The following is a 23,898-nucleotide window of genomic DNA, read 5'->3' as shown; positions in this document are numbered from 1 at the left end:
ACTCACTGCTAGATCTTGGACGAGAAGCCCTTCAAGCCCTTGTCTAACTAGTTGTGGCTTACCATAGCACACGATAAGAAGTTATGCTCAATTCGTTCTTTGACATGCAGTTTGTAGTACTCCAGCGGCAGAGATTGGAGTCTTGCTGTATGAGGTGGGTCCAGGGGTTATCTGCGAAAAATCTAATTTCCAGGTTTGGCCTCATTACGATATGTAGGTGATCTGGACCCCAATACTTACCAATCCTCACCGCCGCAGCGAGGTCAACTCCTGCTAGCATGTACGGAGCTCAATGCATTTAGGTAGCATGGTTGCATGTATTCATAAGCTTGCGCAGCTACGCCACCCAATGCCCTTTTCATTCCCTTTCACGTGTACGGAACATGCTAAATCCACGCGTCTTTATCGTCTTGGCTGGATATTCTTACGTTCGTGGAATAGCTGAAGGATAGCTGACGCTACTCAAAAACACAGAACGCACAAGTCAAGACGTACGTGCCTTTCGCTTTCTTGTGTCGAGTTCAGACATTATTGCAATGTCGAGGCCTAGTACCACTGGGAGACAACCATCTATTGTAAGTGGTGTTTGACTCTTCCTCAGCATAAGATTAACCTGAAACCTAGTCCTCTATCCCAATTCAAAGTGCTGCTGGATCCAACTATACGGCAGTCGGGGAACCTCTACATCGCACAGACACGTGCAATGTTGTCATTTTCGGAGAAACTGGAGCTGGTAAAAGTTCCTTGGTCAATTTGATCGCTGGGAAGGACGTGGCGGTGACATCTTCCGATGCTAAGGGATGTACAATTGCAGTCAATGAGCACGATATCTCGACTCAGAATGAGACGTTGACGGTAAAGCTTTTCGATACACCCGGTCGGTCCAGTTCACCGTTCTTCGTGTCTGTTACTGAACTAGATGGCAGGTCTTGACGAGTGCCGTCAAGGTGAAATCCCTGATAAAGAAGCTCGAAGAATATTGAAGAAGCTAGTTCAAACACTGATGAAGCAAGGCGACATTCATCTCATCATTTACTGCGTGCGGGGTGAGAGAGTGATTCGGACACTCCGCCGGAACTACGAGTTCATTCACTCCCAAGTCAAAAGTAAAGTTCCAATTGTACTCGTCGTCACATCTTTGGAATCCTATGAACCAGACATGGAAAAGTGGTGGAGGTTGAACGAGAACACCTTCTCAAAACTTGGGATGACCTTTGCTGGCCGCGCATGTGTCACCACGGGGATGATCACACAATCTAATGTGACGGAACGCGGCCTCAACCAGTCACACGACGCTGTCTGCAAGCTGATCGAACAGTGTCGCCTGTCGAATGAGCCGGTAAATCATACTGGACCGTCACGAGGGACAACTCACAACATCCCTTCTGAACTGGCTGCGAGGTACGTATTCCCTACACTCTCAGTGTGTCGTATTTTCCTAACATTGTCGATCAGTAGCAACAAGCATACAAATATCGTCCTCTTTGGGCAGGTAGGGGCAGGCAAAAGCTCGCTTGTCAAGCTCATGGCGGGAATGGACGTAGCATACACATCCAGTGACGCGAGATCCTGCACATTGCACTGGCAAAAATATCCCATCGAATTCGACGGCAAGTCTTATAACGTGTTCGATACCGTTGGGCTCGAAGAACCACAGCTTGGAATCCCACAGTACCTCGACGCTATCGAGAATGCCTATAGACTCATTCAGGATTTGGAGAGACAAGGCGGGATTGACCTACTTCTGTTCTGCATGCGCGCAGGCAGACTCACCACTACGCTTGAAAATAATTACCGGCTCTTTCACGAATTCCTCTGTGACAAGAAGGTTCCCGTCGTTGTGGTGATCACGCACCTCGAAAACGAGGCCGGAGAAATGGATGACTGGTGGAAGCAAAATGGAGACATTTTCCGTGAACGAGAGGTCCATGTCGTTGGTCATGCGTGCATCACCGCCATCCAAGGCAATTATCCAGAACGGCACGCACAATCTCGCACCACTATCCGTAAAGTTGTTGAGGAATTCATGGCTGACGGACAGAAGAAAGCATGGATAGGAGGAGACAACACGTTCGTGTCGTTTATGCGTAAGTTGAAGGGGCTTCTGGGGAGTGGAAATTTGGGAAAGGATATGGTGTCTCGCCTCAGACGTTGCGGTATGTCTCCAGATGTCGCAAAACAGGTAGCTGATAGGATAAAGAACGGTATTATAGAAGGAGCTACTTGACTTCCGTGTTCAATAACCTGTGCTCATCCGATTGTAGACTGTTAAATTATTGCCAATATGTCGTCATGCATACTCTACTGAAATTCTACTTGAAATAATATTTCGCGTGCTGAGGTATCTTACGGAGTGGGAGAACATCGAGAGCTAAGTATACGTAAGATACATGGGTTGGATGGTCGAACTCAAACGCAAGAGGGTATAAGCTTTTTAAAAGCATGATCTAGTAATTATCTGGCCTTCTCATAGCTATAGCAGGCGGCTTGAAGTTTGTGCCTTGGCACGCAAGAATCACACGAGTGGTGACATTCTCTTGGATATAACATGGAATAGGACGTATAGGATACGTATAGGACAAGACCCACAGTAAGACGAGCATAATTGACCAAACATGGGAAGTCAAGTGGCTCCTTCTATCACGCCATTCCTGATTCTATCAACTAACTGTTTTGCGACATCTGGAGACATACCACAACGCTTGGTAAGGCGAGACACCATATCCTTTTCCAAATTCCCACCACCCAAGAGCCCCTTCAGCTTACGCATAAAAGACACGAACGTGTTGTCTCCTATCCATGCCTCCTTCTGCCCGTCAGCAGTGACCTCCTTGGCAACTTTACGGATCGTGGTGCGAGATTGTGCGTGCCGTTCTGGATAATTGCCTTGGATGGCGGTGATGCACGCATGACCAGCGACACGGACCTCCCGTTCACGGAAAATGTCTCTGTTGTGCCTCCACCAGTCATCCATTTCTCCGACCTCGTTTTCAAGGTACGTAATCACTACAACGACGGGAACCTTCTTGTCACAGAGGAATTCGTGAAAGAGCCGGTAATTGTTTTCAAGCGTAGTGGTGAGTCTGCCTGCGCGCATGCAGAACAGAAGTAGGTCAATGCCACCTTGTCTCTCCAAATCCTGGATGAGTCTATAGGCATTCTCGATAGCGTCGATGTACTGCGGGATTCCCAACTGTGGTTCTTGAAGTCCAACGGTATCGAACACGTTATAAGACTTGCCGTCGAATTCGATGGGATATTTTTGCCAGTACAATGTGCGGGATCTCGCGTCACTGGATGTGCGTGCCACGTCCATTCCCGCCATGAGATTGACGAGTGAGCTTTTGCCTGCCCCTGCCTGTCCAAAGAGGACAATGTTTGCACGCTTGCTGCTACTGCTCAATGTCAGGAAAATGCGATACACTACCAACAGTGTAGGGAATACGTACCTCGCAGTCAATTCAGAAGGGATGTTGTGAGTAGTGCCTTGTGACGGTCCAGTATGAATTACCATCTCATTCGACAGGCGACACTGTTCGATCAGCTTGCAGACAGCGTCGTACGACCGGTTGCGGCCGCGTTCTGTCACATTAGATTGTGTGATCATCCCCGTGGTGACACATGCGTGTCCAGCAAAGGTCATCCTATGTTTTGAGAAGGTGTTCTCATTCAACCTCCACCACCTCTCCATATCTGGTTCGTAGGATTCCAGAGATGTGACGACGAGTACAATTGGAACTTTACTCTTGACTTGGGAGTGAACGAAGTTGTAGTTCTTGCGGAGTGTCCGGATCACACTCAGACCCCGCACACAGTAAATGATGAGATGAATGTCGCCTTGCTTCATCAGAGTTTGAGCAAGCTTCTTCAATATTCGTCGAGCTTCCTTATCTGGGACTGTACCTCGAGGGTCCTCGTCAAGACCTGCCATCTAGTTCAGTCATAGCCACGAAGAGTGATGAACTGGACCGACCGGGTGTATCGAAAAGCTTTACCTTCAACGTCTCGTTCTGAATCCAAATTTCGTGCTCATTGACTGTAGCCGTACATCCCCTGGTATCGCAAGATGTTCCGGCTACGTCCTTCCTAGTGATTAAATTGACCAAGGAACTTTTACCAGCTCCAGATTCTCCGAAAATAACAACATTGCACGTGCTTGTGCGATTTAAAGGTTCCCCAGTATAGTTGGGATTAGCAGGACTTTGAGATGGGACGGAGGACTGGTTTCAAGTCAAGCTTATAATCTGAGGAATAGCCAAACGCCACTTACACTAGATGGTTGCAGTCTCCCAGGTGGGTTCCGAATTGCCATACTAACTCGAATCTGGCCCAACTCAAGATGAGGAAGCAATTGACTTAGACGTTCGGTGTTTTTGATGGGAATCAGCTCTCCTTCAACTACCCTCCAATTCGTCAGAATAGGGATCGGTTCGCCTAGCTAGATGTGAAAAATCGACGAAGACGCATAGATTCAGCATGTTCCCGGGCCGTACACGTGAAAAGGGCATTGGGTGGCGTAGCTGGGAGAGCTCGCCATAATGCCTAGTATATCATGCATTAGGCTTCGTACATGCTACTAGTAGCTGTAGTTGGCCTGGATGCAGCGGCGAGGATTCGGCTGTGTAGTAAGGCCGATTAGAATCCACCTGGTCTTCGATCTCGATCACGCATGTATAATGAATTCAGAGCGCTCGAATGGGTTGAGAGATCTTACTGTGGTTCCTGCTTGATCCCTGCGCGCGCACACTCCCTCACCGAATTAACATCATAGAACAAGCAGGTGGCTTCTTCAATTAGGCAAGAACGAAAATTCGAACAACATACACTTCTGCAGCCACCCAAGGATCTCGCCGTTGCCATCACTGAGTAGACCACAACCAAGATACATATAATACACAATTTGTGCGCTACAAAGATTTGACCCTCCATGCATCTGCCACATGGTGACGAGCAGGTGAGAGGGCGCGCTAGTAGCAACAGTGGTGTGTTATAGCATAAGAGGAGCGGCAAGACGAATGTCTGCAGAGGCAGTAACATGTGGGGACATGGTTGAGTGTAAGGAGGGTGTGGTTTGGTGGGAGGAGGTGCAGCGCAGCGATGTGTGCAGGAGAAACCTTGGCAAACAAAGAAGAACAAGAAAAAGCATACATAAAATAGGACCATGCACGCACATTACTCACTGAGAATTCTTTATACGTCAAAGCATCCACGACGCCTATGTTAGGAATGTGACATGATAGATTGAAGTCAGAAACAGGAGCGAAGAGGGAAATTTGATCGACCGGTATGTGGAATAGGTAGCAAGAAGTAGGCTCATAACCATTCTGCCTACGTGCGTTTCCTGAGGTGGTGTGATTTCGTAGTGTACGCCAGGCTGGTCACGAGCCTAGGTGAGACTCTTGAGATGACACAATCGTAGGCGAAAATTCTCCGTTGGCAGTCCATACTGCCAAAGGACTATGACAGAGTCGAAGAGAAGAAAGGAGGATACGGTAAGATGCAAGGAGGGCGTGGTTGTGTGCAGGAAGGTGTATCAGCGCACAATGTCAATAGGAAGCAGAACCGTGTAAAACTACTAAGCAAAGATAAAAACGATCATAGAAAGAAAGCAAGCGTGGTAAACGAATCACTCACCAAGAACCACTTGACAACATCCCCGAAAAATAGTGCTCCCTTTCAATATCTGATTATCACCGTAGCCGTGTCAAGCGAATCACGAGCGTTGACACTGACCCATGTCATACCCTACCAGTAAGCCGGACACTAACCTATAGATATTTTCTCGATAACGTTGGGTTTTGCCTAAGTGCGTCGTGCGAGGTACGAGTTTGGGGTAATAAATTCCGCAACCAGAGTAGACGAGAAAAAGCTGCATACTGAGCTGACGTAAGTGTCCGCGGTTCAGCGTACAACTTTGTACCCGGACGAATTCATCCGACAAAACCCTCCTCCCACTGAAGTGGGTGCCAGGGAATGATAATAGCCACATCCTTGCAATTGGCACGAATCGTACGGTCGTCACGGACACTGCCTCTGAAGTAATGTGATTCGCATCTGGTTTTGACGCTTGTTAGGATCTTCTAATACGTGACTACCTCAAATTGTACACATCAACACGAGTTTGCCTCGAGTTGACTTGTCGGATGCGGCTCGGCAATCCGCACTGGCAGGCGAATGTCGACTGTTGAGTGTCCGATCGATGAGGCGTTGTTTGGGTGCAAGGAACGTGGTCAAGGTTCGTTGGGCTTTAAAAATAAATGCAGTTAAACGTTACAGTGTCCTAGTATCATCCTGAACATTCCTAGGACCTAAATCACAATGGGCACAAGGTACGTAGAATCTAGACAGGATCGTTGTGCCATATTTTTCCAACGTTGATGAATAGCAAGAATATCGTCCTCTTTGGGCAGGCAGGGGCAGGCAAAAGCTCGCTCGTCAATCTCATGGCGGGAGATAACTTAGCAAAAACATCCAGTGACATGAGATCCTGCACATTGCAATCGGAAGAATATCGCATCAAATTCGATGGCATGTCATATAATGTGTTCGATACCGTTGGACTTGAAGAACCACAGCTGGGAATCCAACAGTACCTCAATGCTGTCGAGAATGCCTACACGCTCATTCAGAATCTGGAGAAACGAGGCGGGATTGATCTACTGCTGTTCTGCATGCGCGCAGGCAGACTCACTCCTACGCTTCAAACCAATTACCGGCTCTTTCACGAATTCCTCTGTGACAAGAAGGTTCCCATCGTCGTGGTGATCACGTACCTTGAAAATGAGAAAGGAGAAATGGATGGCTGGTGGAAGAGAAACAAAGACATTTTCGATGAACGGGATGTCCGTGTCGCTGGTCATGCATGCATCACTGCCATTAGAGGCAATTATCCAGACCGGTATGAAGAATCGCGCACCACGATCCGCAATCTTGTCACGAAGTGGACTGCTGACGGGCAGGGGGGGACATGGAAAGGAGGAGACAGCACGTTCGTGTCGTTCGTGCGTAAGCTGAAGGGGCTACTTGTGGGGAAGGAGAAACCGCGTATGAAGAAGAATATGGCGTCCCGCCTCACCAAGCGTTGCGGTTTGCCTCCAGATGTCGCAAAACAGTTAGCTGATAGGATTAAGGACGACATGGCGGAAGGAGCTACTTGACTTCCCGTGTTTGATAACTTATGCTCATCCGGTTGTAGACTTTTATCAAATTGTTCTTGCCAAAATGTTGTCGTACCTATTCTACTTAAAATTACTTAAAATTATGCATGCTGAAGTCGAGCAGAATCTTGCCAGGTATCGTACGGAGTGAGAGAGCATTGAAAGTAAAGACACGTGGGATACTGAAGGTGGTGAATGGTCGAACTCACAAGAGGGTGAGCTCGTATAAGCTTTCCAGAAGTAACCGGACGCCACATAGCTATCGCAGGCGCAGTGCGATGGCGGGCTTGAAGTTTGCGCCCTGGGACGCAAGAATCAAGTGGATGGCGCTCCATTGGATATAACATGTTATAGGACAAATATTAAGATACAAGGCCCACAGAACCGATGGAGGCATGCCTCACATCGGGCATTCATGAATCTAGAGGTGCGGGGGCACAGGGGCCCCCAAGGCCGGACAGTACTGTCTTGCATAGAGTGACTCTCTCAAAGACAAAAACATGGATTTTTTATTCAAAAGAAAGTCCCACAGTAAGACGAGCATAATTGATCGAACACGGGAAGTCAAGTTGCTCTCCCTACCATGCCATTCTTAATCCTGTCAGCTAACTGTTTCGCGACATCTGAAGAAAGACCGCAACGCTTGATGAGGCAAGACACCATGTTCTTCCTCATACGCGATTTCTCCTTCCCCGCAAGTAGCCCCGTCAGCTTACGCATGAACGACACGAACGTGTTGTCTCCTCCTTTCCATGCCTCCCTCTGCCCATCAGCAGCCACAAGCTTGCAGATCGTAGTTCGCGATTGTTCATACCGGTCTGGATAATTGCCTCGGATGGCGGTGATGCACGCGTGACCAGCGACATAGATCTCGCGTCCATCGAAAGCGTATTTGTTTCTCTTCCACCAGTCATCCATTTCTCCGACCTCGTTTTCCAGGTACGTGATCACCACAACGACGGGAACCTTCATGTCACAAAGGAATTCGTGAAAGAGCCGGTAATTGTTTTGGACGGTAGATGTGACTCTGCCTGCGCGCATGCAGAACAGAAGTAAATCAATCCCTCCTTGTCTCTCCAAATCCTGGATGAGCCTATAGGCATTCTCGATAGCATCGAGGTACTGTGGAATTCCTAGCTGTGGTTCTTCGAGCCCAACGGTATCGAACACGTTATAAGACTTGCCATCGAATTCGATGGGATATTTTTGCCAGTGCAATGTGCAAGATCTCATGTCACTGGATGTTCTTGCCACGTTCTCTCCCGCCATGAGATTGACAAGCGAGCTTTTGCCTGCCCCCGCCTGCCCAAAGAGGACGATATTTGTATGCCTGTTGCTACTGATCAAGTTTAGGAAAGTGCGATACACATCGAGAGTGTAGGGAATACGTACCTCGCAGCCAATTTAGAAGGGATGTTGTAAGTAGTGCCTTGTGACGGTCCAGTGTAATACACTGACTCATTCGAACGACACTGTTCGATGAGCTGGCACACAGCGTCGTACGACTGTTTGCGGCCGCGTTCCGTCACATTAGATTGTGTGATCATCCCCGTGGTGACACATGCGTGGCCAGCAAAGGTCATCCCAAGTTCTGAGATGGTGTTCTCGTTCAATCTCCACCACTCCTCCATGTCTTGTTTGTAGGATTCCAAAGATGTGACGACAAGGACAATTGGAACTTTCCTCTTGACTTGGGAGTGAATGAACTCGTAGTTCCGGCGGAGCGTCCGAATCACTCTCTCACTCCGCACACAGTAAATGATGAGATGAATGTCGCCTTGCTCCATTAGAGCGTGGACTAGCTTTTTCAAAATTCTTCGAGCTTCCTTATCTGGGACTGCACCTTGAGGATCCTCGTCGAGACCTGCCATCTAGTTCAGTAATAGCCACGAAGAACGGTGAATGGGACCAACCAGCTGTATCAAAAAGCTTTACCTTCAACGTCTCGTTCCGAATCAAAATCTCGTGCACACTGGTTCCGGTTGTACATCCCGCAGTATCTGAGGATGTCGCTGCTACATCCTTCCCAGCGATCAAATTGACCAAGGAACTTTTACCAGCTCCGGATTCACCAAAAATGACAACATTGCATGTGTCTGTGCGATGTGGAGGTTCCCCGACTGCAATGTCGTTGGAATTAGCAGAGCTTTGAGATAGGACGGACTCGGAGGACTGGTTTCAGCTTGAAGTTAACCTTACACTGAGGGGGGGCCAAACACTACTTACACTAGATGGTCGGAGTCTCCCAGCAGGCTTCGAAATTGTCATAGTAACTTGACTCTGACTCGGACTCAACAAGCAAGCGAAAGGTACGTCTTGACTTGAGTATTCGGTGATTTTGACTCTTGAGTGGCGTTAGCTCTTCTGCTATCCCCCGGTTTGTTGGAATAGGAGTCGGCACAGCCAGACGTGAAAATCGATAGGGATACATAGATTCAGCATGTTCCGTACACGTGAAAAGGGCATTGGGGGTAGCTGCGCGAGCTCATAAATTAACCATGCTGCTTAACAGCTACTTTCCTATTACATAATTGCAGATTCCTGTGTTTCAAACTTGGTTCCTTTTGCCCAGTTGTGCCCTTATCAAATTTCAACATTCCAGGACAGCTTCCATTCGCCCAACCATGCCATGCCTTCCGAAGTTCTGGTCAATTAGTCTTCAGCTGGGTTATGCTTCGGAACCCTTCCATCCTCGGTTCTCGGTCCCTCGCCCGTCTTTACCTTTACCTGCTTGTATTTATAAATTTAACTCGCACTCCCATCTTCTGCGACGATATCCGTGTCTTTGTCAGCCAGAGTGGAGAGACTGCTGATACGATCTCAGTACTAGTGGCATCGTGGTACTGCTTGGAGTGTGGCGCCCATTGTTGGGGTCATCAATACTGTCGAAACGACAATCTCGCATGAAACACGCTGCGACCTTCGTATCAATGCTGGTTCCGATGTTGGCGTTGCGTCTAGTGAGATATGGAAGCCTTTTCTAGTCTGTTAACCATGTGATATGAGCAATCGGTGGGCATATGCATTGCACTGATGTTGATGGCGCTGCAGCTTTCAGAAGATCGAATCTTCCTCACTGAATGCCGCAACCAGATCACCGGTTGCCTTCGTGCTCTCCAAGAGTGTTCTTATGGATGACAAGAGTTTGCGGGAGCTCATCAATGATGCCCTCGCAACACTCACTCAGCTTGTTGCTGAAGCGCTGATGGACCACGGATCTCCGTTATCCGCTTTCGTTCATGACCCAAATTGTAAGGCATGCCACTTGCCTTGAGGGCGCCCTCGAGGTTAAGACTGGCTATATGCACTCGGAAGATGTTATCGCAGGAGAGCCCAAGCACGGTTCCTTAGCTAAACGTCGATTGAGCAGAATATGCTGGTCATCATTATGACCCAGGATTCGCTATACCCGAAGGTCTAGTCCTCGTTCGAACAACACGCTTTACCAATTGCTTCCGCGATGAGCAGTCTCTTCGTCGCTGTGATTTTTTCAATGCGCTCTAATGACAACCTTCGAATGAAATCGGCTGATCCTATTCCTCCAGCCGACGCAGAACGTACTTCGATATGTCATAGCATTGCTACCTCAGGTAAAGTCATTGTTCTACTGTACTCCTAATACATCGCACGTATTTATTTACGGTCAAAAACCTCTCTGAGCAGTAGTTGAGAACACCGATATAAACATCCTTGTATGCACTCGAAAATGTTACAAAGCTCATCTCAGGCTGGCAGCATCGTGCAAACACCTGAAATTAGTTTCACGCCGGCAACGATACACGACTGTGTCTATATCGTCTGCGTGTGAGTGTTTATGTGTATCATACTTGAATAGATCAAGCACCGTAGGCACCGTTCGCAATGAGAATTCTGAAGAGTTCATTAGAAATGTACAACCATCACCAAGTCTCCAACCAGTGGGAGTGTGACGGTGTCTGTGATACGCTTGCTGAAGGTCCGCATAACGAACTCGAATACCAGAGCAACCCCTATGACACCGGGGAAGCAAACGCGCAAATTCAACTCGCTATTAGTATTGCTCTGCTTCATTGTCGCCTTCGTTTTGGAGGATTGCATCCTCATCCTCGTTATCGGCGCACTCATCAGGGACTACATCGCCTGTATTTTGTGGTAGTTGGGATGTTTGGGGAGCTTTCTTTCACCATCACGCTCAGCAGTTGTTATATCTTTACTAAAGAGACGGAAATGAGCGCACTAAGAACAATCAATGAATTACCCGGGATGTGAAATATTTCAAACGAACGTTTTTGCCTTGTCGATCATGAAAGCTACAGACACACTGGACTTCCGCAAAGGTAGGTCGTATGACAGCATATTGGCGTCAGCTAGACACACGTATCAAAGTACAAAATACTTACGTCGAGTCATTTGACTGACCAGCTGGGAATCGGACGATATGGCTCCCTGGACCCGCAACATGACGTGAGCAAGTCTATTCAATAATGATTGCAAGAGCCATACTTCTGTTCTCAATGACAGATCGAAACGGATCCAAGAAAGATGTGCAGGGTGGATAGTACGCCATCAAAAGAGTCTTCAGAGGCGCAAACTTAGCGTCCAATATTACGCTCGGGTCGATATACGGCAGAACGACGGGCAAACCTTCACCAAGAACACGGAACTGCGCTTCGAGTCCCCGTCCTGCCTCTTGTTTGGTGATGAACTCGTCATCAGGCGCATGCGAATGTAGTCGTTGTTTAGAACGACAGCTTTCACAAGGTCGTTTGCAAGATAGAAAGATCATACCGTACCGCCTTGCAGATTGCAGGCAAGAACGTTTCGACGATGGGAAGCTGTCCGCAAGATTAAGCTGATCTCTGTGATAGTGTGAATTGGAGTTCGAAGATTACGGCGACGATCCAGAAATACGCACATGCAGGATATCAAGTTCGGATCATTGTGTTCGAGGAAGGTATAGGACATTTCCTTGAAGGACGAATCAGAGAGCTTGGGTTTACTTTCGAATGTAGTTTTCTTCGTGTTAGTCACCCTGTGCACCTGCCTCCAATAGCCAACACCAATGGGTATGAACTATCGTCTTCAGATATTGGTACAGGCGGAAATGAAGCACTTGGTTGGGGTCTGGTAGACCGCCAAGGTCAAACTTGACCCTTTTGACTTCCGGGACAGGGATCTCAGCTTCCTCTGCATCTCTTTTCCTGGACAAGCGTAAGGAATATCCGGCAACCATCGATCAACTGAAAATCCATGTCATGCGTCAGCATACTCCAATACTAGTCGATCTGTAACAGTCCAAAATCACTCACCAGGGTTAGAGTTCAAGCCGTGCAGTGCGGAGCTATCTCGAGTCCCCGATTGATGAGCACTGGAAGCAAATACGTGTAATTATAACCTGCAGCACTGGCAGTTGACTTGACAGGAGAATTTCACATTGAAATACAAATACCGATACCGTGGCATGAGGTGGCTCGAAGTTGACGCTGAATTAATGAAGTCGACATCATCGTATGGCACCTGGGTCAGGTCTTCGGGAGTAATGGAATAAGACTTAAACCTCACGTGATGCGACGCGTCTTTTGCTTCTTCTAAGCTTTTGACAACCAGGTTATGGCTCTCATGTATGGGAAGGAAAAAGATACAGAGCTTGAGCTGGGCGAGTCTTCGCTTGCTCATCGACCGATAGAAATTTAACTACGACCTGAGATCAGCCTCTGACCCCGGTGTCGTTGCATTCTTTTCCAAACTTCCGAAGAAATCTCGGCCTGCCTCCTGAAACTGGCTATTTGATCGCACAGACTACTACTCTGTCCGCGAGCAGGATGCTCAAAACTACGTGGATACATTTGTGGATGACAGATCTTCTCGGAGGACGCTGCAGTACCCTTTTTCAAGGGCGTCATTTATTTTCGTTTCACAGGATGATTATTTCAAGCTGAAGCTTGGCTGAGTAGGCGATTCAAGAAATCTATCCCTTCTCTTGAGGATATTGTACAGGTATATCAAGAAGTCCTCAAGGTACCTCGCTTCGGTTCTCGGTCCTCAGTGAGACTTATCTTACCCAACCCAGTGCCTCTTTTGCTTGAGACTCTCGAAGGCGTGCAGTACGAACACAAGGATCACCGGAAGCTCATAGATGAAATTTATACCAAGCCTTTCCAGGTGCGCATGCCATTGTTTCGTCAAATTATATCCTCGCTGCTCCCTTTCTAACACGTGCTACTACCAGACTGTCAATAATCTCGTCAAATATGGCGAGATGATCGAGTCAACGCTAGATCTCAAAAATCATAATTACGCGATCAAGCCTGGCTATGATGAGCGTCTGCAAGCTCTGGCAGATAAACTTGTGGAGGTTCATATCACGCCTATCAGAATCATAGCGAAGAGGTTGACATTTTCTTAGATCTGGGATGGTCTTGCTGCCGAACATTCATCGTGCAACCGACAAGGATCTCGATCTCGACAAGAAGCTGCACCTCGAGAACTCCCAGAATTATGGATACTGCTTCAGGTTGACGAAAAATGTGCGCTTTCCGTACTGCGAGATATCCTGAGCTCACATTCACATCAGGACGCGAAAGTCATCATGCGGAACAGCAGATATATCGAACTCGGGACTGTGAAGAACGGAGTTTACTTTACGACCGAGTAGCGGAAAGCAGTTTCCACGGACCATCAAGAGACTACGTATGAATATCAGCGGACGCAGAGCGGGTTGGTGAGGGAAGTTGTCAGCATCACATGTAAGATCCTCCTTTCACTGCTACCTCGCCATTCAAAGATGCCTTTTTCTTTGTACAGCAACATATACTCCGGTACTAGAGAATCTTGACCACATCATTACACACCTAGACGTTATCCTCCGGTGAGCCCCGTGATTGAAGCCTGCACGCGTAGCGACGATCTTCTAGTTTCGCTCATGTTTTTGTACACGCTCCTGAGCCATACGTGAAACCAAAGGTCCTGGATAAAGGCAAGTTCGGAAGACAATGTTCGACGCAGGAATTGATCGACGTACATAAGGCACTAGCGGCTTAATATTGTGCGACGCGCGGCATCCTTGCCTTGAAGTTCAGGACGACATCAGCTTCATTCCAAGTGATGTGGAGATGGTGAAGGGTAAGATTTATCGCATTTACGGTACCTATAGTGACGACACGATCGATTACTGGTGCGCTTCATTCTGGTCACTGCGCTAACCGGCACCTGCAATTAACATGAGGCAGTGATCAACCATTCACCCACAACCCTCCACTGCCTCCAGTCTCCTCGAGTATGTATTTTTTGTCAAGTTAATGACATGCTTAGTAATAGCCCTAGGCAACCACTTGGTTTTTAACTTAGGTTAATAACAACGCGATGCGAATGGCTTATGGTCCGTACCTTGAAGTGCACAGCCGCACCGTCACGCTGCAGCTAGACCACCAGCTTAGCATGTGCGAAGCTCAATGCATTTAGGCAGCGTGGTTGTAATATGCGTCATGAGCTCACGCAGTTACGCCGCCCCCAATGCCCAGCGCTGGTTCTCAGAATTTTATTGGCACGTGTACGGAACATGCTGAATCCAAGCGTCTTTGTCATCTGCCTGGACGTACCAACCCCTGTTCTAACGAGAAGACTCAGCTGAAGGAGGGCTGACGCTACTCAAAAACCCCGGACGCACAAGTCAAGACGCACCTTTCGCTTTCTTGTCTTGAGTCATTATTGTAATGTCGAGTCCTGGTGAGAAACCATTGAGTGTAAGTGGTATTTGACTCTACCTCAGCTCAGGTTAACTTGAAACCAGTCCTCCAGCTCATTTCAATTTGTTGATAGTCCCAACTATACTGAAGTCGGGAAACCACCACACCGCACAGACACGTTCAATGTTGTCATTTGCGGAGAAGCCGGATCTGGTAAAAGTTCCTTGGTAAATTTGATCGCTGGGACGAACATAGCAGTGACATCCTCCGATGCTGGGGGATGTACAGCTGGAACCAATGCGTACGATATTACGATGACTCGAGACGAGACATTTAAGGTAAAGCTTGTCGATACAGCTGGTCGGTCCGGTTCGCCCTTCTTCGTGGCTACTACTGAATTAGATTACAGGTCTGGACGAGGGCCCTCGAGGCACAGTCCCAGATAAGGAAGCTCGCAGAATTTTGAGGAAACTCCTTCGAACTCTGACGGAGCAAGGCAATATTCAACTCGTCATGTACTGTGTGCGGGGCGAGAGAGTGGTTCGGACACTCCGCCGGAATTACGAGTTAATTCGCTCCCAAGTAAAGAAGAAGAAAGTTCCAATTGTCCTTGTCGTCACATGTTTGGAATCGTATAAACCAGAGATGGAAGACTGGTGGGCAGTTAACGAGCGAACCATCTCAAACCTCGGGATGACCTTCGCCGGCCACGCATGCATCACTACGGAGACAATGACATCTATGTACATGCGCCGCGCCCAGTCATACGACGCTGTCTGCAAGCTCATTGAGCAGCGTTATTTGTCGAATAACACAGGGATTCACACTGAATCATCGCGAGGCACTATTCACAATGTCCTGAGGTACGTATTCCCTACACTCTTTTTGTATCGTATTTTCCTAATATTGATAAGTAGGACCAAGCGTAACACCATTGTAGTCTTTGGGGAGACCGGGGCAGGCAAAAGTTCGCTTATCAACCTCATGGCGGGAAATGACGTAGCAGGCACATCCTGTGGCATTGAAGCCTGCACGACGCACTGGAAAGAATATCCCCTCGAATTCGATGGCGAACCTTTTAAGTTATTCGATACCGTCGGACTCGATGAACCACAGCTAGGAATCCCACAGTACTTCGATGCCGTCGAGAATGCCTATAACCTCATTCAGAAATTGGAGAGAGAAGGCGGCATTGATCTTCTTCTGTTCTGCATGCCAGCAGGCAGACTCAAAATTATGCATCAACGCAATTACCAGCTCTTTCGCCATTTCCTCTGTTATAAGAAGGTTCCCATCGTCCTGGCGATCACAAATCTTGAAAGAGAGAAGAAGAACATGGAGAGCTGGTGGACGAGAAACCAAGAAATCTTCCGTAAGAAGAAGATCCGTGTCGATGGTCATGCTTGCATCACCGCCATCGAAGACGATCATGATCCAACCTTCCAAAAAAAATCACGCGACGCGATCTGGGACCTTGTCAGGAATGTCGCTGCCGATGGGCAGAAGCGAGCACAGAAGGGAGGAAACGACTTGTTCGTGTCGTTGATGCCGCTTGCGGGAAATGGGAATTTACGTGTGGGGAAGGATATTGTCTCCCGCCTCACCAAGCGCTGCCATATGCCTCCAGAAGTCGCAAAAGAGATAGCTGGTAGGATCAAGAAAGACGTGGTAGAAGGAGCTTCTGGACATTGAGTGTTGCAGTATGCCTACTCGGATTCCCGTGATCGACCAATTATGCTCATCTTACTGTGCATCTTATCCCATTTATATCCCATCTTTATTTCTGTATAATGCAAGTGTATAGCTTTTTCTCTTCTTACGGGGTACAAACCGGCATTCCATCCGGTCGTCGCATGATTTTGCGAGTGTAACGGTGCCACTTTTTTGATCGCTTTGGTAATAGTCTCCCTTGTTCAGACCATTGGAAAGACAGTGGTGGAGTCCTTCTACTATATTTATATTATGGTCTGCTTCCACTCCCCCTCGGGGTCGATGTTCGCGACTATCTTCCTGTTATCAAGCCCTGCTTAACTGCTACTGAAGACTAGGCCCACATCGCAATCGACGGTCAGCGAGAATGGCTGAATCTCGTTAGCCACTGCGTGGGGTACTTATTTTGAATTCCACATGCATGATATATTATTAGGAGAATTTCGAAGGGTAGAATCATTATGCGTGTAGGTCATGACGTACTGGCAAGGTCATTTTGAAAGTCTATAACCGAAATGACTATCAAACACGGGAAGTCAAGTAGTTCCTTCTACCACGTCTTTCTTAATCCTATCAGCTAACTTCTTTGCGACATCCTGGGACAAACCACACCTCTTGACGAGGCGACGGACAATATCCTTCTTCGAACGCGAATTCCCTAAAAGCAGCCCCTTCAGTTTTTGCATGAACGACACGAACAGGTTGTCTCCTCCTTTCCATGCTCGTTTTTGCTCGTCAGTAGTGAACTGCTTGACAAGGTTGCGTATCGCGGTGCGCGATTGCTCATGCCGTTCTGGACAATTGCCTCTGATGGCGGTGATGCACGCATGACCAGCGACATAGAACTCCTGGTGATTGAAAGTTGCTTCGTTTCTCTCCCACCAGGTATCCATTCCCCCGGGTTCGTTTTCGAGGTATGTGATCGCTATAACGACGGGGACCTTCTTTTCACAGAGGAACTCATTAAAGAGTCGGTAATTGTTTCGATGCGTAGCAGTGAGTCTGCCTGCGCGCATGCAGAACAGAAGTAGATCAATGCCGCCTTGTGTCTCCAAATCTTGGATGAGGCTATAGGCATTCTCAATAGCATTGAGGTACTGTGGGATTCCCAGTTGTGGTTCATCGAGTCCAACAGTGTCGAACACGTTATAAGAATCGCCATCGAATTTGACGGAATATGATCGCCACTGCAGCGTGCAGTGTGTCGCGTCACTGGATGTCTCTGCTACGTTCTCGCCAGCTATGAGATTGACGAGTGAGCTTTTGCCTGCTGCTCCCTGCCCAAAGAGGACCACATTTCTATGCTTGTTCCTACTGATGATTGTTGGAAAAATACGGCACAAAGATCTTGTCTAGATTCTACATACCTTGCATCCATCGCAATTAAGAAGGGGTGCTCAGGATGGTATCAGGATACCAGTATGTGGCGCTTGACCGCATTTCTTTTAAAGCCATACGAACGCTGACCACGTTCCTTGCACCCATACTTCAGACGCCTCATCGATCGGATACTGACTCAACGATTGTCATTCGCTTACGGGTTGCTGAACCGCATCCCATAAATTAACTTGAGGCAGACTCGTGTTGATAGTACAATTCGAGAAATTAATCCCTAGTCACCTGTTGGAAGAACTCAGCGAGCGTCAAAACCAAATACGAACCACATTCAGAGATTACTTCAACGAGTTAGAGAACAAACGTCAACTTAGCCCCTGCAACTCTATGCAGCTTTGGGGCAAAACAACAGAGGCAGTGTCTGTGGCGATCGTCGTGCTGAGGATATAGTTAAGAAAGTTAAAAGACGATAGGAAGATGCGAAATAGGGAGCTAAATTAACGGGGCAACTGACGTTCCTAAGTCCTCAAGCATTTAAGCCGTGGTCTAGCTTCCTCAATTTCTCATGAAGCCCATCGTACCCTGGATATCGTGCTGTATAATTGCCCATGTGGCGAGGGTCCGTTCCCCGGAGGTCTTGAGAACAGTGAGTCTGAGTCAGAGTAGAGATTGCATCATGCATGCCGCAGCATGTCGGTTCAAGCCGCAACCTGATGGTAATGGCTGCCGACAACCCCCGAGTTGCGATGCGAGTTTTTGCTCTTTATGCAAAGCCTAAATGAATTAACTTGCATGTGCATATAGTGGAATCTCAAAGTTGGTGAAGAGATGGATGGTAGAACTTGGTGAGGAGGGCATCCAATCAGATCCACGAATCGTCCGGCGGACTCGAGTTCTCGGACTCCACAAATCTCAGACTTTCTGGATGATAGTGACAACTTGAAGTGACTGCGAGTCGTCGCCGTGTCAATGACGGAAGCAGATTACATAATATGTATAAATTCAGTGTCATAGCATCAATGGCACCACATTTCAAATTCAAACTTCAAACTGCCCGGGGCTCGAGGGGGATTCCACGTGTATACATCACAAAGTCCTCGCGCGCATGTATTTTATCATGATCCCTTGGAGTCTTCCTCGTGTAAAATCGATTGAATGTCAAAGTACTCGTGACGGTGGACAAGTCTCAGAGAAACGTTTTGTAAAACGACTTGGAGTTGGTGAGTCGTGACTGATCTTGAATTAGGTTACTTATCTCCAGAACCCAGGCTGGCGGCGATGGCATTGAGCTCATGGTTTGTTTGCCCTTTTTCTTCACTCTTCGTTATTCGAAATCCACGGAAATGATACTTAGGGGGTATGGTACTGGGTGTAGCGCATGTCGAGCATGATGCATGATTCTAAATACGACATTGCCCTGGGTACGTGGGCTTGCTATGTTGGGTATGATTTCGATTGCAATCTGATGCTACCGAGCTCGATCATCCAGGCGATCAGCGCTAGTGCTCACCGGTCACCCCACATCCCGGCTGTGCCGGGAACATCAGCCCCTATGCACCGTTTTCTCTTTTCTCTGGCGGTGTAGGCCTCCAAGTTGCGGACTGGATGTGGGCACGAAATCCTCGCTTGATCGCGATTTTCAAATCGGACGAGCAAAAGTCAACAAGTCCGTATCTAATATCTGTCGTTAGAGGGAATGACTTCGATAAAGGCCTGTCTATGGGCGATTATCGCAAACGTTTGCCAAATCTAACAATTCTAGCCATTCCCCCTTACAGACTCGAGCTCAGACGTCCGAGAGCTTGGGTTTACCCTTGAACGTAGTTTTCTTTATCGGATGCAGCCTCTACATCTGCTTCGAGAGCATCCGATATAAATGGACGTGAACTGTCGTCTTTTGACATTAGCGTAGGCAGACCACCAAAGTCAAGCTTAGCCTTTTGGCTTCCGGGACAAAATATCAGCTTCCCCCGCATCTCTTTTCCTGGACAAGTGTAAGAAATAATTGTAGAAAATATGGCGCTGAAACGTACGCTACAACATTGGTATGACCACTTTGTTGCGGCTTTCTTTCGAGTATGACGGTAAAGAATTCACCCGTATCCTGAAGACGGGGATATATTCGCATGCTTGCGAAACCGAGTCGAGTTGTGGTTAGAGAACGTCATGATGCAACTAGCACAAGGTGAAACTTACCAGCTGTGTAGCTGTGTCTGGCGACTACGCCGAGACATCGATTAACTGTAAATCTATATTATGCGTTAGCATGCTCGAATAATCTACCTGTAACGGCCTGAAGTCACTCACCAGCATTAGAGTTCAAAGCAGCTGCTATAACTGCTTCGTTTGCGACGGGGTTAAGTGAGCAAGTCGAATAAATAATGCGACCGTCAGGCCCCAGCATGCGCATGGCTTGCTACAGAATGCGGGTCTGGAGGCCGGTAAAATAAGCTGGATGCGTCAGGAAAAGTATACATTACTTATTAAGGGTGACTTAGCTTCAAATCCATGCAGTCCCGCCCAAGCACATCAAGGGGCTGATCCTCTTAATCAACTTAGTACAGATGTTCGGGATATTAAGTAATGTGTAGATTTGCTGCCAGTAGTGAGGATGACTGCCGGTATTATACAGTCAGCTATCTTTGTCTTGATGAGCTGGCATGCATAATATTATTACAAGTAAGAATACGTATGACGACGACATATTAGCAACAACAATCTAGAAGTCTACAATCGCTGGATGAGCGCGAGTTATCGAACAGGGGAAGTTAAGTAGTTCCTTCTACCACAACATTCTTGATCCTACGAGCTAATTGTTTTGCGATATCTCGAGACATACCACAACGCTCGAGGCGGGGGACCACGTCCTTCTTCGCATGCAGTTTCCAATTCCCCTTAAGTAGCCCCTTCAGCTTACACGTGAACGACACGAACCAGTCCAAGTTGTCTCCTCCGTTCGGATCGTTCCATGGAGCACATGCTAGGTTCTGCCCGTCGGCAGCGAAATCCTTGACAAGCTTACGGATTGTGGTACGCGATTCTTCATATTGCTTTTCATAATTGTCTTTGATGGCAGTGATGCACGCATGACCAGCGACATGGATCCCACAGCGACGGAAGGAATCTTCGTTTCTCTTCCACCAGTCATCCATTTCTCTGACTTCGCCCTCGAGGTGCGTGATCACTACAACGATGGGAACCTTCTTGTCGCAGAGGAATTCGTGAAAGAGGCGGTAGTTACTTCGAAGGGTAGAATTGAGTCTGCCTGCACGCATGCAGAACAAAAGTAGATCAATGCCGCCTTGTTTCTCTAAATCCTGAATGAGGCTATAGGCATTCTCGATAGCATCGAGATATTGCTGAATTCCCAACTGTGGTTCTTCGAGTCCAACGGTATCGAACACCTTATAAGACTCGCCATCGAATTGGATGGGATGTTCTTTCCAGTGCAATGTGCAGGACTCCATGTCATTGGATGTGATTGCTACATCCGTTTCCGCCATGAGATTGACGAGTGAGCTTTTGCCTGCCCCTACCTGCCCAAAGAGGACGATATTTGTATGCTTCTTCCTACTTATCAACGTTGGAAAAATACGGCACGAAGCTCCTCTCTAGATGCTACGTACCTTTCGGCCATTGCGATTTAGGAGGAGGAATGTTCAAGATGGCACTAGGGTAGTACTGTAGCATTTGGCCGCGTTTATTTTAAAGCCACACGAACGTTAACCACGTTGTACCACACCTCATTGATCGGATATTGACTCAACAATTGACACTCCCTTGCAGATTGCAAACTCGTGTTGATAGTACAATTCGAGAAGTTAATTCCTAGTCACCCTGTTGAAAGAGGTTGGTGAGCATCAAAACCAAATGCGATTTCCACGAGTCATATGATACATTTAGATATTACTTCAGTGAGTCAGGGAATGGGCGTCAGATCCCCTGCAACTCCATGCAACTTTTGGGCAAAATAACAGAGGCGGTGTCTGTGGTGATCGTATGATTCGTCCCGAAGATATAGTTAAAGAAAGTTAGAAGGCGACAGGAAAATGCAAAATGGAGAGGCGAATTGAAGGGGCGACTGACATTTCTGAGCCTCAAGATTATCATGATGTTGTGGCCTAGCTTCTTCAATTTCTCATGCAGCGCATCTCATACTACTCCGACACTTGAGTCCAAGCGTACAAGCAAAATTGAACTAACTAGTACAGACTGCTCCGAGCAGAGTGCTTTGTCTAAGCCTGAGATAAGCATGAAGCGCATCGTACTCGTGGCGTGTAATTGCCAGACTGCGAAGGGGTCCGTTCCCCGGAGGTTTTGAGAACAGTGAGTTTGAGTCAAAGTGGAGATTGCATCATGCATGCAGCATGTCGGTTCAAGCCGCAATGCACTACGGTAATGGTGGTCGGGGGCTGCCGATAACCCCCAAGTTGCGAAGCGAGTCTTTGTTCTTCATCGATCTTTCTCACGTGTGAATTGCAGCGAGACTACATCCTGCGCACGGCTGCCTGACTTCATGATCAGTGCTTGACGCCATCAATATGAATCAATTCGTACGCGTTACTAAGATATGGGCTGGCTGAGTCAGGCGCTGGCAGCTTCCGCCTTTGTAACGCATTACGCACTTGATGAGACTACCAAAGTCGAGTCGAGTAGCAGAGAGGCTTGATGATCAAGTCGATGCACATATCGATGAAGGGATGTGAGTCGACTGGGGCAGCCGAGCGCAGAACCTTGCTAGTGAGTGTCTAGTTTTAAACCCGTGGAACAACCTCCCCTCAGTTGACATTTACATCCTGATCTCCCGGATATCTGCATCCCATGCCCGATTTTCCTCACGCCTAACATGCATCTACCAGGTCAGAGACGACTGATGGTTGAATATCGAGTTCTTTTAGGTCTGGATGCTTCCCGCTTCTGCACATGCACTTTCCCATGGTTTCCTTTGATTCCAGGACTCGAACACAACATGTAAGCACCGTCATAATTAGGGGACTCATAAGTGCTGACCAATGCTCTCCGACATATTTCTGGCTGTAGTCCTCAACTCCTTTACAGCAATGGAGACATCCTCTCTCTGCTCCAAACCTTGCGTCTTCAGTCACATCTCCAGTCCCATCTCCAGTCCCATCTCCTGTAGTTGCCTCTTCAGTTGCATGTCCTGTTCCAGACTTTCGAGAAAACGACGCACATTTCCACATCGTCCAACCGGCAAGGATCTTGATCTCGGCAAGAAGCTGCACCTTGAGAACTCCCAGAACTATGAACACTGCTTCAGGTGACGATGAACGTGCGCTTTCCGTACTGCGAGATGTCATGAGCTCGCATACGCATCAGGACGCGGGAACCGTCGTGCGGAACAGCAAATATATCGAACTAGGGACTGTCAAGAGCGGAGTTTACTTTACGGCTACGAAGCTGAAAGCACTTTCTATGGACTATCAAGAGACCACGCATGAATATTAGCGGGTTGGCGAAGGAAGTCGTCAGCATTGCATGTAAGATACCCTTTCACTGCTACTTTGGCATCCACAGATGCTTTTCCTTATTGCAGCAACATATACTCCCGTACTAGAGAATCTTGACCACATCATTGCACACCTGGATATTATCCTCAGGCGAGCCCCATCACTGGAGCTTGCGCACGTGGCGACGATCATCCAGTTTCGCTCATGTTTCTGTGAACGCTCCCGAGGCATACGTGGAGCCAAAGGTCCCGGAGAAAGGCAAGTTTAGGAGACGATGTTCGACGCAGGAATTGATCAGTGCACATCAGGCACTAGCGGCTTAGTATTGCGCAACGCGCGGCATCTTTGCCTTGAAGTTCAGGACGACATCAGCTTCATTCCAAATGATGTGGAGATGTGAAGGGTAAGATTTATCGCACTGTCACTGTTACATGTCTCATGTGCCGCCTTGTAGGCGAGGGTGAACTTTAGATCATCAGTAAGTGCTGCTACTGTGCCGTTTTATCAAAGCTAACCTGATCCTAAAATGGGCGGAAAGAGTACGTATATCCATTAGGTGCATCA

General features: G+C 47.8%; 11 protein-coding genes across 11 annotated transcripts; 6 read left to right on the top strand and 5 right to left on the bottom strand.

Moving 5' to 3' along the window:
• Positions 1 to 536: 536 nt before the first annotated feature.
• BJ212DRAFT_1481751 (P-loop containing nucleoside triphosphate hydrolase protein) lies at positions 537 to 2,227 on the top strand (the record flags this gene model as incomplete). The annotated part of the gene is made up of 4 exons (XM_041340310.1): positions 537 to 575; positions 625 to 877; positions 927 to 1,401; positions 1,459 to 2,227. 4 exons carry the CDS (start codon positions 537 to 539, stop codon positions 2,225 to 2,227), a joined length of 1,536 nt encoding a protein of 511 aa, XP_041192363.1.
• Positions 2,228 to 2,890: 663 nt separating this feature from the next.
• On the bottom strand, positions 2,891 to 4,614 carry BJ212DRAFT_1431890 (P-loop containing nucleoside triphosphate hydrolase protein; the record flags this gene model as incomplete). Its single annotated transcript, XM_041337699.1, has 4 exons — positions 4,271 to 4,614; positions 3,974 to 4,220; positions 3,450 to 3,924; positions 2,891 to 3,395 (listed from the first exon to the last, which is right to left on the bottom strand). Coding segments are annotated over exons 1-4 (1,269 nt in total), but the record flags the coding sequence as incomplete, so codon positions are not given.
• Positions 4,615 to 6,034: 1,420 nt separating this feature from the next.
• On the top strand, positions 6,035 to 7,280 carry BJ212DRAFT_1360376 (P-loop containing nucleoside triphosphate hydrolase protein). The gene is made up of 3 exons (XM_041335880.1): positions 6,035 to 6,235; positions 6,285 to 6,329; positions 6,386 to 7,280. The coding sequence occupies exons 2-3, from the start codon at positions 6,319 to 6,321 to the stop codon at positions 7,155 to 7,157; spliced, it is 783 nt and encodes a 260-aa protein (XP_041192361.1). The 5' UTR covers positions 6,035 to 6,235; positions 6,285 to 6,318; the 3' UTR covers positions 7,158 to 7,280.
• Positions 7,281 to 7,721: 441 nt separating this feature from the next.
• BJ212DRAFT_1462878 (P-loop containing nucleoside triphosphate hydrolase protein) lies at positions 7,722 to 9,660 on the bottom strand (the record flags this gene model as incomplete). The annotated part of the gene is made up of 4 exons (XM_041338937.1): positions 9,384 to 9,660; positions 9,071 to 9,329; positions 8,550 to 9,021; positions 7,722 to 8,496 (listed from the first exon to the last, which is right to left on the bottom strand). The coding sequence occupies exons 1-4, from the start codon at positions 9,423 to 9,425 to the stop codon at positions 7,722 to 7,724; spliced, it is 1,548 nt and encodes a 515-aa protein (XP_041192360.1). The 5' UTR covers positions 9,426 to 9,660.
• Positions 9,661 to 11,543: 1,883 nt separating this feature from the next.
• On the bottom strand, positions 11,544 to 12,278 carry BJ212DRAFT_264018 (uncharacterized protein). Its single transcript, XM_041342781.1, has 2 exons — positions 12,052 to 12,278; positions 11,544 to 11,995 (listed from the first exon to the last, which is right to left on the bottom strand). The coding sequence occupies exons 1-2, from the start codon at positions 12,099 to 12,101 to the stop codon at positions 11,611 to 11,613; spliced, it is 435 nt and encodes a 144-aa protein (XP_041192359.1). The 5' UTR covers positions 12,102 to 12,278; the 3' UTR covers positions 11,544 to 11,610.
• A 680-nt stretch (positions 12,279 to 12,958) lies between these two features.
• On the top strand, positions 12,959 to 14,027 carry BJ212DRAFT_1577730 (uncharacterized protein; the record flags this gene model as incomplete). The annotated part of the gene is made up of 6 exons (XM_041342200.1): positions 12,959 to 13,016; positions 13,072 to 13,298; positions 13,366 to 13,491; positions 13,543 to 13,663; positions 13,711 to 13,882; positions 13,941 to 14,027. Coding segments are annotated over 5 exons (534 nt in total). The 3' UTR covers positions 13,713 to 13,882; positions 13,941 to 14,027.
• Positions 13,609 to 14,027, top strand: BJ212DRAFT_1360355 (uncharacterized protein). Its single transcript, XM_041335879.1, has 4 exons — positions 13,609 to 13,663; positions 13,711 to 13,770; positions 13,792 to 13,882; positions 13,941 to 14,027. Exons 2-4 carry the CDS (start codon positions 13,726 to 13,728, stop codon positions 14,006 to 14,008), a joined length of 204 nt encoding a protein of 67 aa, XP_041192358.1. The 5' UTR covers positions 13,609 to 13,663; positions 13,711 to 13,725; the 3' UTR covers positions 14,009 to 14,027.
• An 821-nt stretch (positions 14,028 to 14,848) lies between these two features.
• BJ212DRAFT_1481745 (P-loop containing nucleoside triphosphate hydrolase protein) lies at positions 14,849 to 16,513 on the top strand (the record flags this gene model as incomplete). The annotated part of the gene is made up of 4 exons (XM_041340309.1): positions 14,849 to 14,878; positions 14,926 to 15,181; positions 15,231 to 15,684; positions 15,739 to 16,513. The coding sequence occupies 4 exons, from the start codon at positions 14,849 to 14,851 to the stop codon at positions 16,511 to 16,513; spliced, it is 1,515 nt and encodes a 504-aa protein (XP_041192356.1).
• A 410-nt stretch (positions 16,514 to 16,923) lies between these two features.
• BJ212DRAFT_263932 (P-loop containing nucleoside triphosphate hydrolase protein) lies at positions 16,924 to 18,198 on the bottom strand. Its single transcript, XM_041342780.1, has 2 exons — positions 17,899 to 18,198; positions 16,924 to 17,845 (listed from the first exon to the last, which is right to left on the bottom strand). The coding sequence occupies exons 1-2, from the start codon at positions 17,907 to 17,909 to the stop codon at positions 17,068 to 17,070; spliced, it is 789 nt and encodes a 262-aa protein (XP_041192355.1). The 5' UTR covers positions 17,910 to 18,198; the 3' UTR covers positions 16,924 to 17,067.
• A 2,345-nt stretch (positions 18,199 to 20,543) lies between these two features.
• BJ212DRAFT_1360336 (uncharacterized protein) lies at positions 20,544 to 21,325 on the bottom strand. The gene has a single exon (XM_041335878.1). It carries the CDS (start codon positions 21,139 to 21,141, stop codon positions 20,635 to 20,637), a length of 507 nt encoding a protein of 168 aa, XP_041192354.1. The 5' UTR covers positions 21,142 to 21,325; the 3' UTR covers positions 20,544 to 20,634.
• Positions 21,326 to 22,310: 985 nt separating this feature from the next.
• Positions 22,311 to 23,466, top strand: BJ212DRAFT_1360331 (uncharacterized protein). Its single transcript, XM_041335877.1, has 3 exons — positions 22,311 to 22,837; positions 22,907 to 23,364; positions 23,444 to 23,466. Exons 1-2 carry the CDS (start codon positions 22,790 to 22,792, stop codon positions 23,330 to 23,332), a joined length of 474 nt encoding a protein of 157 aa, XP_041192353.1. The 5' UTR covers positions 22,311 to 22,789; the 3' UTR covers positions 23,333 to 23,364; positions 23,444 to 23,466.
• Positions 23,467 to 23,898: the final 432 nt, after the last annotated feature.

Source organism: Suillus subaureus (assembly GCF_016647635.1).
Source record: "Suillus subaureus strain MN1 chromosome Unknown BJ212scaffold_19, whole genome shotgun sequence".
Taxonomy (NCBI): Eukaryota; Fungi; Basidiomycota; class Agaricomycetes; order Boletales; family Suillaceae; genus Suillus; species Suillus subaureus.
The sequence above is the reverse complement of the archived record's forward strand: the minus strand, read 5'-3'. Positions and strand labels throughout refer to the sequence as shown.

Coding starts and splice junctions, on each gene's coding strand:
- BJ212DRAFT_1360336 (XM_041335878.1), bottom strand. CDS start 21,141: ATGCGTGCAGGCAGACTCAATTCTACCCTTCGAAGTAACTACCGCCTC.
- BJ212DRAFT_1360331 (XM_041335877.1), top strand. CDS start 22,790: ATGCACTTTCCCATGGTTTCCTTTGATTCCAGGACTCGAACACAACAT. Junction 22,838..22,906: donor CCAGGACTCGAACACAACAT/GTAAGCACCGTC, acceptor TTCTGGCTGTAG/TCCTCAACTCCTTTACAGCA.
- BJ212DRAFT_264018 (XM_041342781.1), bottom strand. CDS start 12,101: ATGTCCTATACCTTCCTCGAACACAATGATCCGAACTTGATATCCTGC. Junction 11,996..12,051: donor CCGAACTTGATATCCTGCAT/GTGCGTATTTCT, acceptor ACACTATCACAG/AGATCAGCTTAATCTTGCGG.
- BJ212DRAFT_1360355 (XM_041335879.1), top strand. CDS start 13,726: ATGCGGAACAGCAGATATATCGAACTCGGGACTGTGAAGAACGGA. Junction 13,883..13,940: donor GGAAGTTGTCAGCATCACAT/GTAAGATCCTCC, acceptor TTCTTTGTACAG/CAACATATACTCCGGTACTA.